This window comes from Plectropomus leopardus, chromosome 7 (genome assembly GCF_026936395.1).
Source record: "Plectropomus leopardus strain MGB_pleo_1.0 chromosome 7, ASM2693639v1, whole genome shotgun sequence".
NCBI lineage: Eukaryota > Metazoa > Chordata > Actinopteri > Perciformes > Serranidae > Plectropomus > Plectropomus leopardus.
The window spans coordinates 11,702,358-11,717,410 of NC_142182.1; the positions used below are offsets into that span (position 1 = coordinate 11,702,358).

General features: G+C 40.2%; 1 protein-coding gene across 9 annotated transcripts in view; it reads right to left on the minus strand.

Annotated features, from left to right (window-relative positions):
* The window catches only part of magi2b (membrane associated guanylate kinase, WW and PDZ domain containing 2b), a 105,470-nt gene that overhangs the window by 40,094 nt on the left and 50,323 nt on the right, over positions 1-15,053 (minus strand). For all 9 annotated transcript variants that reach the window (XM_088079929.1, XM_042496189.2, XM_088079928.1 and 6 more), the window contains exons 4-6: positions 11,461-11,685; positions 7,937-8,165; positions 5,793-5,872 (exon numbers count right to left, since the gene is read on the minus strand). In XM_088079929.1, the coding sequence (XP_087936055.1) occupies positions 5,793-5,872; positions 7,937-8,165; positions 11,461-11,685 (534 nt within the window). The remainder of the gene's footprint in view (positions 1-5,792; positions 5,873-7,936; positions 8,166-11,460; positions 11,686-15,053) is intronic.

Genomic DNA, 15,053 nt, shown 5'->3' on the forward strand with positions numbered 1-15,053 from the left:
GTTTCTGTTTGCTTTGAGTCTAGATCTAGAGAGCGTAGATAAGAAATAGAGAAGAGCTATCGAGACAGAAACAAAGAGAAAGAGAGAACAGGAACATAAGAGAAAAGGGGTGAGACTGAGGAATGGCCTTGGCCCAGACATGACTGAGTGTTATGGCAGTGATGTAACTCAGGGGTAACATTTTAGCGCAAGTCCATCACCGTCTGACAGTGGATGCATATGCTTCAACTCTCCTTGTATGCAAAGCTCTCTCAATCTCCATTTGTCTCTTTCTTGCTATTTTCAAGAAGAAACACTGGCAGGGCATCCCTCTACTCGTCATCACTTCTGACTCCGTCATTTCTTTTCTTTTTACCATCTCCATCTCGTCTCATTCTTAATTCTCTGTATTCGTTTCTCCATCAGTTACAGACGGGGTTTCGACATCATGACATCGGCCTCAGCGAGAATTCCCACCTCTAAATGAGCATGAGCGGCATACTTTTCGTCAACAGCACAGAGATTATTTTGAAACCGGCGTTGGGATTGAGTGAGAATCAAAGGCAGAATTGAAACCAACAGTTGCCGTGTTTTGAAGCTTGTTTCGCTTGTTCTTGGCTCTTCTGAGCGAGAGAAAAGATATGGGCCTGTGTTACGTAACAAAAGATTTGCCTGACAAAAAGACTGCAAGCGAACCAGATCTGAGGTGACAAGCCTTTGAACTCTGGGAGTCAGCCTCAGCGTATAGATACAACACAATGCACACAAAAGTTGCACATTTGCGCAAACACATAAACACAAACAAGCTTCTCCTCAAATTCACCCTAAACGCAGCGTGGGAGCGAGGGGAAAAGGGAATAGTCAATGAGGATATGAAATGCCAAAGGAAAGTGGAGCAAAAAGACCAGACATGCATGAGATGGAAGCAATAGGAAGGGAATAACAAGAGGGAAGATGCAAAACCAGCACTGATGAGAGTATGTCTGAATGTTTGTCTGCTTCCTGCCTGAAGCTGTGAGACTCTGGGAAATCCTTCAGGCAGATGGGCAGTTAAAAACAGCACCACCTCTTCCTGCTGTTCCCTCCCCACATTTATTGTTTATTCACTCCCTGTGCAGAATCTGACATCCTTGCTTCCATGCATATTTCATCACTCAAAAACTGCATGTCCATTAATGTGGGAAAAATGGAAAATTGCCTTTAAATTGTCACTTTCTGCACAGTGAGCACACAGAAAATGTAAACATCAGAAAACAAGCACACATGAGAAAGAGCTACAGGACACCAGGGTGATCATTAAAAGAAAATAAAAACAGGGTGAGTAATGTAGAGCAGCATGCTGGATTAAACTACTGTATATCCTTCTGTCATCCATGCGGCTGCTGAGCTGTTTATACCGAGAAAGAATATTTTCTGGCAACTAAACCTGTTTCTGTAAGGCATCAATTCAAAGGTGCTGCGAGAGGATGTGATGTGTCATCCAGGAGCCTTACAAACATTTTGCAAACAGCGTTTGACTCAAAATCCTCTGCCAGTGGTGATCGCATAAGCATTAACTTCCTTTAACCACAGCGTCCCAAAAGATAGGAGCAGGTAAACCAAATGAGAAAAAAATTAAACTACAGTTTAAAGTGCAGACAAATGGATAGAAAGAAAGAAAGAAAGAAAGAGGGAAAGAAAAAATGAGAGAAAGAAAGGAAGAAAGAAAGAAAGAAAGAATCAATCAATCAATCAATCAAAGACATAAGTACTACATAAGCCACATCTTTCTCTCAGGGCACAGATCTGCATTGTATAGCAAAACACACACACACACACACACACACACACACACACACACACACAAAAGAATCCATATTATGTGTTTTCATAGCCAGTTGCACAATACAGGTGTTATCATTGACATATCTCACTTTCCTCAGACTAGGGTCTAATCGAGGGTTCAAAAATGCTCACTGGCTGAGTTCTATGTAACAGAGTAACGTAATTACATCACAAAATAAATGTAACTGTAATCCGCTACCTTATTTGTAGAACGTAACATTCATTCTTTTGCTTCTCACCTTTTCACTGTGCAGGAATGCGTTTTTAATTGTGGACAACGTGGGTCAGCGAAGCCGTTGGGATGAATTTGAGTGCAACAAATATGCACTTCTATTTTTAGGACATTTCATTTCTTTATTGTCCTGTTTAAAACATTTGTCAGACACAAAATCAAAAAGTAATGAGTAATAAGTCACATAACTTTGAGGAAGTCATTAAAATACTTGCATGACTTATTACGTTTTTAACAGGGCAACTAGTAATCTCTAACCTATTCCATTTCAAAAGTGACTTTACCAACACTGCTGGCTAAGTCAGGCAAATCACTTTTTATAGAGAGCTGAAGTACAAGTACAGGTTCTACCATGAAAACTTATTTCGCAATCATGCTTACATCTGTATTAACCAAAGTACTGTGGAAACTGCTGAGATGGATCAAAAAGCCTGGGCAGTAGTCTACTTACAGTGTTGCTTTTTGGGTCTTTTCATACATAATAACAGAATGAAAAGAATAAAATTACTGTAATTTTTTTCCTTAACTCCTGTTCTCCTTGTTTCTTTACTTTGCCTCATGGTAACCCGTCTGCTTCCAGCTGGCTATCTGAGGCTGGTGCTGCATACACAGTGAAATCACGGGAGAAAAGTAGTAATTTTTTCCCAATGAAAAACGTAGTCTCCTCGAATCTTATGACAAAACGAGGCAAAGACATGCAGCAGCGAAACTGTTCCGAAAGTGTTCCTCAGGCTACCTTCTGTAGTCGAGTCAAACAATCAGAAAAAGTCATGGCTGCTAGAGATGGAGACAGAAAGCAAATGTGCACAGAGAGAGAGCACCTGTGGCTGAAGCCGCCCTTGTAAAGTGGGTTGATATAATACCCAGTCACATAATGAAACAGCTGTACTGTATTTTGACATGGTGAAGGTGAAGCTGTCCAGTAGTCACTAAATATACACATGTCAACAAGATTGTAATCTGCATGATAAATAAAGAAAAAGAAAAAAATATTTGTTTATAATAATCACCTACTCATTGTGATCATTTTGACACGGACAGACGGGATCACTTAAGCAGTTTAAGCAGACATGTAACATTGTTCATTCCATTTAAATTAACACCATTCCCCCCAAAATGGGACCCTTGTGGTGTAAACATCTTTCAGAGGTTGTCATTTGTTATTTTTGATTGGCTATAAGGTAAGTCATGGTTTTAGCTCTCCATAGATCTCATATCTGAGAACACTAAGAATTGTTTTTTTAAAAACCCATAAGCTAGAAAAGACAGACTTAATCACAGATGGAAGCAACAGAAAGTTGTTGCATTAAAACACAGAATGAGTGATCACAGAGCATCGCATCTGAAATACACTTGGTGTAAACCATTTTATTGGTGAAAATCTTTGCCCTGCCAAGATGAAGCTGAAGTACGTCAACAATGTTTGTGAAAAGGGTTTTTTAACTGACAACAGCAGTGTGTGTGTGTGTGTGTGTGTGTGTGTGTGTGTGTGTGTGTGTGTGTGTGTGTGTGTGTGTGAAGAGTGAGAACCAGTTTGTGCAGAGCTGAGCTGTGTTATTAGAATTCCTGTCACAGTTCGCCCCTTTACTGGGCGGAGGAAGAGAGGGAGAGAGACGGAGAACGAAGGTGGGAAAGAAAGAGAGAGAAAGAGGGGGAAATTGAAGAGAGGGAGACTGAAAGGGAGAGAGAAAGGAAGACGTGAGGTGAAGGAGTGCAAGGGGAGAAAGGAGGAGGGAGAAAATTGAAGAGATGGAGAACAGAGTGGAGGTAGAGAAGGTATTGATTCAGATCTCGCTCTGTTGAATCACATCACAACCTAATTCACCGAACGAAGGCTGTGACAGCAGCAGAGATGTAAGATCACCTCATTGTTGTATATCTGATCAAACTGAACCACCACAGGAACCCTGTTTTATTTACATGCCTGGCCTTAGCACTGGACCTTTGTTGTATTAAACCACTGTTCTCAATTTTTACTCCCTGAAATTGAGTTCTTTCTTTTTTTGACACTCCTTCGCTTCTCCTGATTCACCCTGCTTTAAAACAAACCCGGTTGATGACACTCCATGCTGTATTTTCTTTTTAGCACAGATGGATAAACACTGAATTCGTCCTACATGCAAGTACTGTATGCGTACGACATCCTACGCCTGACATAGCTTACTCCTCTGTGCCACAGGCCAACCGTGTTGTCCAAAAACTATTATTAACACATAAATGAGTCACTCAGCCCCACATACATTATCCTACTGATGCAAATTCTTACTAGCACAAGTGGGACCCTGATAGAGGTCCATAAGCTAAATCTAAAGGGACATGAGATGATGGAACAGCTTTAAAAAGAATAAAAGCAATCTCTGCTACACAAAAAAGCTTTTTTTCCAGAATACAGTATCTCGGGGCACCCAGTCGCTCACCTGATAGAGCACGCGCTCCATGTACAAAAGCTATGTCCTTGCCGCAGCGGCCATGGGTTCAATTGCAACCTTAACCCTGTCCTGCATGCCATCCCATCTCTCTACTCCTTTCATGCTATGACTGTCCAATAAAATTGAAGGCCAAAAGTCCCAAAAATAATCTTTAAAATTAAGAAAAATACATTTTTTTCTAATCTTTGTTTTTCAGATTCACCTCTCAGACCTTTAAAGTTACTCAAGCTAAACAATCAGAGATCACTCTTTGGTTCATCAGTTCACTGCTCATTGACAGCTTCTTTTCAGGTGGTTACCAACTTTAAAGGTTGCAAACTAATGCACTAAAGCACCAAATATGTAATAATTCACAACTTAAAATATTCCCCATCAAAGGCACTGTTTGCTCCCATTTCAGTAATGGCTGCTAAAAACTATAATGGCCAACTGCTTTATGAAAATTGAAGCTCAGGGAGGCATTTTCATGTTGGTGTCATGGGGCAGAAATCCTATATAAACTTCCAGTGTATTGTAACTCAAATGTGTTTGCAGCTCAACTCTACAGACAGGGCATGAAAGTAGTAGTAAGTATTGAAAAAAGTACTAACACAGTGTCGATTTTGCACTTTTAATAGGTTTTGCTGATAATTAGACAAATATTTAAAGGTGATTTTATCCTTAAAAACATCAAGCAAGGTTTTGATTTGGAGTGACGAGGTCTGGAGCACGCAGTTTTTAGCTTTTTAATAAGTTGTAATTTAACTTGAAGCTTTTTTTTTTAATCAGTGTCACTCTGGGTGTTCAAATTGCAAATAGCTGTCTTCCGTAGGATGGACAGGTTTGGGGTGATGCTTGTGTCTAGCCACAGGTTTGTTTGGTTTATGATATTATTAATTAATGTCTTTAATTAATTACTGCAGTAGATATTTGATTGTAATATTAAAAAGAAAACTGGATGAAATGACTACAGTCCTACACATGCAGTGAGGTGCTTCTATGCTGACGATCACTTCTCAACAACAAATCTAAAAATATCAATTCATTTGTCAAGTTCATTCTGTCTGGATTTCAAAATCACCGTTAATATGTGCGAGTACCCCTCCAAAAACCAGTGGAGAACAGTGAGACCAGCTGCAGACTAACAAACACCTCAAATAGCTGAGTATTTTTGTGCTCTTTTTCTCGAGAAGGAAAAACACGCTGGAACAGTGAGTCAACAAGGGTACACAAACAGCAGGAAATGCAGAGACGACACGCTCCCACAAAGATGAGCTCAACTCAGATGAACACGAACTAAAGCTTACAAAACAACAGAGCAAACAGGTAGGCAGGTCTTTCACACTCACCGTCTTCCCTGCATTCTTCTGGCGGCTTTGCTTTCTTTGCGAGCCGAGGATCCAGCCATGACGTAGTTTTGGTGTTGTGACTGGCAATAGAGAGAGAAGACGGGCAGACAGAGGTCAACAACAGACTGACAGAGAGGATAAGAGAAAGAGACGAGTGCAAAACTAATGACCTGTACGTGTGTTCGCAGGGGCAAAGAGAAACAAAGGGATTTCTAAGGTAAACTAAATGGTCATTAATCCACTAATTAGCCCTCAGCCACCAATTAGTAAGGGTGAGAGGATAGGGCACAAGTTTGCATCACTGTGCGTGTGTGTGTGTGTGTGTGTGTGTGTGTGCGTGTTTATCCAGTATGTCTGATTAGTAGCTTTAAGTTACATCAATTATTCAACACAGAGTCCAGTGCTGTAAAGTTTATACACCAAGCCATACACAGACTAAGTAGGTGCACTTTGTGAGGTGCATTACAATGGATTTGTTTTACAGCATTTTCATTATTTACAAGTGTAATCTTTTTTTATTAACAATATAAACTCTTAACCTTCTGTAACAACTACAGACAGTTTTTTTTTTTATTTTTATCGTAACACCCTTAAAGGGATACTTTGCCAATTTTCAATCAGCTTTGCATTAACACAATGTGGGTAGTATGTGTAAACGAACTGTGGTAAACTTCCCTCCAGCTAACCAGTGCCTCGATATTCCTCCTTCATTGGCTCCTTGGGCCGTTGCTCGAAATGCAAGTTATACTTCCGCAATTTCGTACTGCTGGCCAACCATGCCACCACTAACACAGACTCAGTTTATAACAGATCAAGAGACTCAGCCACCTCTCTCTCAAACTCTGAAATCCTATCAGACAGTAAAACTAGGCAGTGCTGATCGAATACAAATCAAGATTATGTTCCTGCACTGCCTATTTCTCGCCTTAAATGTTTTCAGACATGTATTTTCACTTCTTGTTTCGCTAAAATGGCGAGAGTTTGTGAACAGGAAGTAGGCGTCATACTGCTTCCTGCACAGTGAGGAAGGCCCAGAAAACTGAGATCAAGCAGTAAACTAAGCAGCGCTGATCAAATATAAGCCAAGATTCTGTTACCCAATTGCATATTTTTCGCCTCAAATGTTTTTCAGAATCATGTTTTAGCTTACCGACTGTAACACGAGATCCGGCCAGCTCTACTGTGTCAGACGGACGAGGTTGAATTATGTCATCCACCAGCGGGTATCATTGGTCTGGAGCATTATAGTAGTTTAGGTTTTCTACCTTTTGAGGAAAAGCTTATGCCAGAGTAACGCTGGGCAACATGGCTTTACAATAATATTGTGATATTTTTAGGCTATATTGCGATACACAATATATATTGTGATATTTTGACATCTCATTCAAACCACTGTAAACTACTAAAATACAACATTTTGAAATGAACTAAAGTTACAATAAAGTAGCTACTGTCATAAAATAAAGTTACATTAACTACTGTTATAATAAAGTTTCATAAAATACTGTTATAATGTTAAATATAGTAAAGTATAAAGTCAGATAAAGCACTCTTGTCGTGGTATGAGGATTCATCCACTGCAAGCTAAACCCACACAATAACAGCCTTCCAGTTCATATATTTTAAGGATTTCGAAATCGTACTGGTGCTCCATGGTTGCGCAATGTAATTTAAATCCTCAGCTCTGCAGCTAGAAAAACACAAAACATCACCTGTTAATTCAACCACGGTGCTGCTAAATGTGATGATTTATTTACTGTAAGCTGCATTTGAAAGTCATAGTGGTGCTCCATGATCACAACATGTGACTAAATAGTCACTGTCTGGGGCTCTGCAAAAGCCCTGTTTTTTTTTTTTTTGTGCGTGTGGGAGAGAGGGAAAAACTAAATCCCGTGAGTCTTATGTCCGTGGCTAAAAAAAGAGACAATTTATACTTAATGTATTGCATCAAGAATATTCGCATTATCGCCCGCCCCTATGCCAGAGTCTTCTTTCTCTTTTTTCTCTGGTCATGTAGCACCAATTTCAAAAGTTTGCATCTTTCTACTGCAATGACTGCCTGGTTTTATATGAGGATTCTCCATAAATAAGAAATGCTTCTTTAAGATATCAAAATATATTCTAACATGATCTTTTTCTCTTACTCTATGAAGTAGACCTCCCCCTTTTCGGTGTAGGCCATCTCCCAGTTGTCAGGCAGAGGACCCAGCTCTTCCTCATCTATGTCTGGGACTTTGGCGGGGGATTTAGAGGGGGATTTTGGGGCCTCCTCTCCCTCAGTGGGGGGCTCGATAGAAGCTGGGGCCTGGCTGGATGTTTCAACAGCAACTTCCCCAGAGGCATCTGTGCTCTTGTCCTCATGTTCACTGGACTCTGTGGAGCGAACACACACACACACACACACACACACACACACACACACACACACACACACGCACACACACACACACACACACACACACACACACACACACACACACACAGAGAGTTATTCGCACATAAACTCTGTGCACACATGCAGACCTGGATGCACACTACACACGTCATGCATGATGAGTCAGAGCCAAGCCACTGCAGTGCTATGAACCCCCAGGAGAGAGAGAGAGAGAGAGAGAAAGAGAAAGAGAGAGATTTGGTCTGAGGACAATGAGCATGAAGAGAAAACAACATGGGATGTCATAAATGGAAAAACAGAGAAAGACAGAGACTTTAGGGGTCAGAGACTGAGTCAGAAACACAAGGAAAGGTTTTTAGAGTGACGAGAAAAGCTGGTGGCATCTCAGTCAGCAGACGAGGAGTAAATGACAGAAAAGCACCAAACTATAAAATGCAATAATATTCTTGTTGGAACTTGTTATGTAAGTGCAACAAAAGCAGAAACAGTAAAGACAGTCATACAAAGGTCAAATTATTACACATTTGTCTATGACATCATATTTCTACAGAAAAAAAACACATGGTAAAAAGTCGATGTTCTTTCTCTGTCCTTATCATAGCAAAGGGTCCATATTGGTTTGGCAGTAAATTTGTCCCTGACCTGGGAAACACTTCAGACCTAAATCCCTCTTTTTACATTATTTATACATTCTTAAGATATATTACATTTTATTATACCTGAATTATTTATTATATTTTCACTATTCATCCCATTTACACAATAATCATTCGCTGCATAAAAGAAATGACCGCTCACTTCACGTTTATACTTAAAGTTGACGCTTGTGTGTTTTCATATTTCTTTCCTTAACTTAATTTTATTACTTTTATTTGGTGCTTACCTACTTTTTATACTTTTTAATTCTTTAGTTTTAGTACTTGCATGTTTAAACCTGCAGTTTGGGAGAAACTGCATTTCAATCCTGTACAGGGGGCAGAATTGACAATGAAGTTGACTTTGAATTGATATCTTTATCCACGGCTACTAAAAATGGTCCCTAATGTCGGCCCTAGACCAAACGACTTTTTAAGAAATATCACTGTTGTAGACAATTTCCAATGTCCAAATTAAAATCATGAGTTTTAACTCAGTTGGTGCACGTTTCAGCTGATTGCAGTCATTTGGTGTAAGGTAATCATATGAGCCCGTCCGGGCCTTGTCTTTTTCTCTTCTTGACATTCTGACAAAATGTATACTTTAATATTATTGTAAGCTTTTAGTCTTGGCTCATGCAAATTGTGAAGTTTAATGACGTGAACATTGTCAACAACCATTAGCTGTGCTCTCTCAGGCATCAAATAGGAAGCAGCAAACCGGGTAAACAACAAACATGGAGGGGACACTGAGGAGGCGCAAAAGCGTGAACAAGTCACGGGTCTCTTGGCCGATAGAGGAGGAGGAGAAACTGGTGGAGTTTTGGAGTGGACAAGAGTCTTGTGTTTAATTCAGCGCATCTGATCCACCGACCAGCACTTACTTTAGTAAAAATCGTAATTTTTGAAATGGTTCGCCTCCTCCCATTAAAAGAACGCAGCTAACCAACAGAGTCTGGTGATGAGCTGAGGTGAGAAAATCCAAAATTTAAAGGTTAGTTACAAATAAAGTTTATCTTTATGGATTATATTTATGCTGCACTGACAAGAATACTGTCAATGCATGACGCCTTTTATCCCTCTATTGTTATTTATGTGTTTTAGTGGGCACGTAAGGAATTGTCCATATGTCGTATTTCTTAAAGGAAGTTCAGCCTAATATTGTTCACCGAAAGCAGGATCAGAAATAATGTCAAGAGGATTCTAGTTATAGTCTTGCAAATAGTGACCTTGCAAGATCCCCAGTCTGCAAAATTTTATAGTGTGTGATAGAGCTGGACCCAAATATTCGGCTATTCAGGTATTTGTTCATTAGATAGGTATATTGTTGTTTCAATTTAGGCATTTGGATATTCTTTTTGAATATCCAAATGCTGTTTTAGCGTTTGTGATCTTGCCACACAGCAGATGCACGGCAAAAATTTGACTCATTAGAATACTAGACTGGTTGTTGTACTGATATCTGTCTGAGTTTTTTCTAACTTTTTTCTAACTCCGATTACTCGCTTTTGATTAACGGCGAAACTCCAGAGCCCAGAAAATGGTATTCGGCACAGCCCTAGTGTGTGACTAAAACTGTGAGAGGAAATCAGATTTTCGTTTTTTAAGTCTTTTCAAAGTCCTCTAGTGTATGGTAAGCATAAGTCACACTGAACTTTTCACCAGAGCGTGTTCTACAGCTAATTTTTACAGGTGTAGTGAGGAATTCATCTTGTCCTGTTTGAAATCAGGCAGGCAGATAAGTCTTTCATGTAGTACAAGCATTAAATTATGGAGATTTATAGGTTTGTTGTGAAGGCTGAGGAGCATGTCAGAGAGGGATTACTGTATTTTTTCTGTTACAGTCTAAGTAAGTATAAATAGAGAACACATGACAGTAAGTAGTAGTGGAAAAAATACGACATGCTACAATAACACAGGCTACAAAGAGAATTGGGGAGGAAGAAGGAAGAGGAGAGGGCAGAAGGGGCAGGACCACAGAGACGAAGAAAAAGCAAGAGAGGTCAGAAGGAAGGAGATGGTAGAGGAGAGGAAGAGAGAAGGGAGAGTTGGGGTATTAATAGAAACAAGGACAAAGGCCAGTGGCGGGAGAGAAAAGACAGCAGGAGAGACGGAGAAATGAGAGGACAGAGACGAGGGCTGAAGCCAAAATGAAACCCTGGACAGCGATAATAGTGGAGACATTAAGGTGCCCTTGTGCATTCTGTTATATAAGGTTATTGAGAACCTGTGCAGTTCACACTCATGCTAACAGAGTCTGTTAATGTCTATAACGACTGGTCAGGGGACAGTTTGTTGTCAGATTTGCAGCCATCTGCATGAGCCAGACTGTTTAAACTGCAGGCAAAAGAGACTCGATTTATCCATAAAGGACAATAAAAAAGAAAGGTAACAATTGCTATGACAGCTGACGTGTTTCTATGGTTTCACTCAATCATGCCAGTGAGACAGCAGTAAATAACCCAGCAGACAGTTCAGGCCTTCCAGACAGATTCTCTCCTCAGCAAAACACAATGTTTAAAATGTCATCATGGTCACAACACTTGAGAGACAGATAGTGTTTGAATATAATTTCAGTCACAAATAGATGGGAAATGTGGTATAAAAACATCACAACAGGAAATCTATCCTATAGTACCTGGTGTGATGGCCACCCCGTTGCCGTTGACGACTGGGCTCTCCTCCTCCTCCTCCTCAGGCGGCTCCAGGCTGGCTCGCTGCTCCATGTTGCTGACTGACTGGTTCCTCTTCCTCTTGCCCTGGGCGCTGGGCCGGGCTCCGGGCAGCAGGGCCTCACTTACATTCAGAGGAGGTGCTGCGGGGGATGGCTCCGCTGGAGGTTTCGGTGTACCGTAGAAGTTGTCTGAGGGCAGGAGAACACAGCGGCATTTGTGTTAGAGGCCACATGAACGACTAAAGAGGGATCTCAGGTGATGTAACACACCGTCTGGCAGGCGCGGTGGAGGTCTACCGCTGACGGGCAACTGTGACTTTGAACAGATGATTGCCCTTTCAAAAGTTATGACTTGGCAATCTCAACAGAGTGCAGCAGAGAGAGCTGTGTTTTTGCCTGGGATGTAGTCATTTCGAATAAATCCAATCAATTTTGTGAATCTGGACGGTGGCTTATGTTGTAAGAAGAAACTAGATTTAGCAGTGGCTACAAGAGATCTTCAGAAAGATGTCCAAACATGAAACAACCCAAACAATTACTTTTTTATGACTTGGAATTTTTTAATCAAATATAACAAGAATACCAATGTTCAGAAAAAACAGCATATTTCCAGACTTTTTTAATATCCCATTCTATCCTTACCAAAACACAAATGTAAAAACAAGAGGAGTCAACCAAAATACAAAATGGCTTTTTATCGATAAAGAGAAAAGATAACAGAAACAAGTAAATACTGACAGGGAGAAATAAAGTCCAACTCCCACATGGAAATCAATGTCATTAATGTGCTCATCCTCATCCACCTCATCCTTTAATTTATGAAAGTTTTCTGCCTTCTCATACACACTACATGACTGTCACCCAATCCAGAAAAGGTATCCAACATTTAATATATCAACTATTCATTGTTATTGTCTGGGCCAAGTCTTTCAGTGATGAAAAACAGAAAACAATTCACAATTTTCTAAAATAAACATTTTATAGATGCAGTACAAACAATCTGTTACATCTACGGTATAAAATTCAGTACAATTATAAGCACTCTAAAAGTGTACCATCATTCAGTCTGACAATATTTGGGTTTATTGGGCTTTGTTTTAATGGACAGATCTACACTAACGAACAGTAAGTCCCATTTTCCATGTTAGTTTTTTGGGTTGAATACAACTTTCGCACTGCTGCTATGTCAAATTAGCCGACTCACTAGTTTACTGGCTCTAATAGCCCAAACCAGCTGTCTGTTCTTCCTAATTAAGCTGACTCATCCTGAACTACACCTGTTGCAGACATGGAGCAGTATGTTTGGAGAGAGATTATTACAGCGTTAGCAGGAAATATAACATACTAGTTAGAGCTGGAGTTTATCCAATTGCATCCTCAACAGCAGACAGTGTCATTAATGGGTTGGGGGGAGATTTAAGCTTCTCCTAAAGAAAAATAACATATCCTAAAAACTCCTAAAGCAAGAAAATTCATAATTCCAAATATAAATACAGCACTCTAAATATGCCTCCCAGGGAAGACAGTGTCCCTTTTTTATGATAAATTAATGTTTTGGAAGCTAAGAAACCCCTGTCACTGTGCTTAATGATGCAAACAAACCTATTTTAGAACGTAATGAAAGCTGTGCAGTCAGCCTACAAGTACAGTGTCTAAGGACAATATACGTCTCCATATTTATTTACGTGTTGTGTGTTGTTTCATTAGAGTGTTTAAAGTGTTGCATTCAGTCATGTTTAGGTAAATACATACAACTACAACTACAGAGAGAAAAGGCAGCTGTCCATGTAAATATTCCACTTCCATGATAGAGAATATATTGTTTTATTGCAGAAAAATGACACTGATTTTTGATTGAAGTCAACATCTCAAGGTCTTTCATGGAACTCAGGGGGATCTTATAAGTCTATACTACCTGCATGCAATAGCAGGTAGAAACAAGAAGAGTTTCGTGATGAAATGGAAAATAAAATTTTTCAGAACCACTTGATTTGTACAAACACAATCTCAGCTGCACTCCACTCATGTAGGCGCAAAATAGCAGCTCCTTTTGGAAACGGAAGCACAAGAATACAAGCAAAACACAAAAATAGCATTGGACATCTGTCATTTCACACCCACTGTAATGGTGCTGCTGACGGAAAAAACATCTGAGAATGGCTGAAGTTAAATACAGTACAGTGGAGGAAAAAGGGCAGTACTTGAGGGTCCTCTGGGTATCTTGATGAAGACATAATCATCCTCAGTATATCAGTATAAGTCCAATGCTCTCTTTTTGATTGAAATTTAACCTGTGATTTCAGTGATATGCTGTTCAGTGCTATATTTATATATACAGGATATATATATATATACACCCATATATGTAACATTTGACTTCTTCCCTTGTGCTATTGGCTCTTGAACAATACTGAAGCTCTACTTTATTTAAAATTCAAGCCCATCGCTGTTAGGGAAATAAATTTTGTGATTAAATATTGAGAGTGAGTGTGTGGAAAAGATGTCTTATTTTATAACCCCTCAAAGTGGAGAGGAGCGGGTGTTTCACAAAGAGGAAACAAAGAGATAGGACAGGGGCAATGGGTGGAGAACAACAGCTGAGAAGAGGGAAAGAGGCAGCAGTAAAGGACAAAAAGAGGATGAGCAAAACGAGTCTTCAGACTTCAATTTTCTTTCATCCCAGCAGCAGGTGGATGGACATGGAATGGCTTTATCACAGCCACTTCCTCAATAAGTGCACTTTTCCTGCTGACCACCAAACACATTTATCACATTAGAACAAAATATGAATGTGCACACACGAGTGCATGCAAACAAAGACATGAGTATGGAGATGCATAGGCAGCAGGCGCCCACCTGTGAAAGCTTAAGGACAACCTGAACGGATGCTTCGCAGAACATAAAGCATGTACTGAGATAAGTTTAGGCCAGGGTTCTTCCTTATGCACCGCATTGGTTTTAAAATCGCAATATTCCCTTGATCCTGAATGCTTTTGGTTTTGCCTGAGGGCATCTTGGCTTTATGCACAGTTCAATATCCACCTTCGGCTATGACTCATCTCACATCATCATATACATAAGCTCTTATGTGTCCCGAGCTTTGTGCACACACAGTCACACATTACCTTGAGGAGTTTCCTGATGATCCTCCATGTCCGATTTTGGCCTCCTTCACTGATGTCTAAATCTTTCTCCCTCTTTTAGCTGTATTACTCCCTGACTCTCTTGCTCTTATTTTAATGTGCATTACAAAATAAGTTGCAACACCTCCAGTGCAGCCACCCAGAAAGAGACAGCTTCCCCCAGTGGGCATAAATAAACTCTGCGTTAAGAGAAACATACACTGTAAAGATGCAACACGCACAACTATGACAGGAAAACGTAGAAAGGAAACACACACACACACACACAAGCGCGCATGTCCTTGTACCCCTCCTCCACCACATACACGCACACACACCCATGCATTCACACACATCATTTGCGTGAGTGTGTTCAGCCGTACATGCTCACAAAAATCGCTACTGGGCAAATGAACCAGCAAATCCCCCATCTGT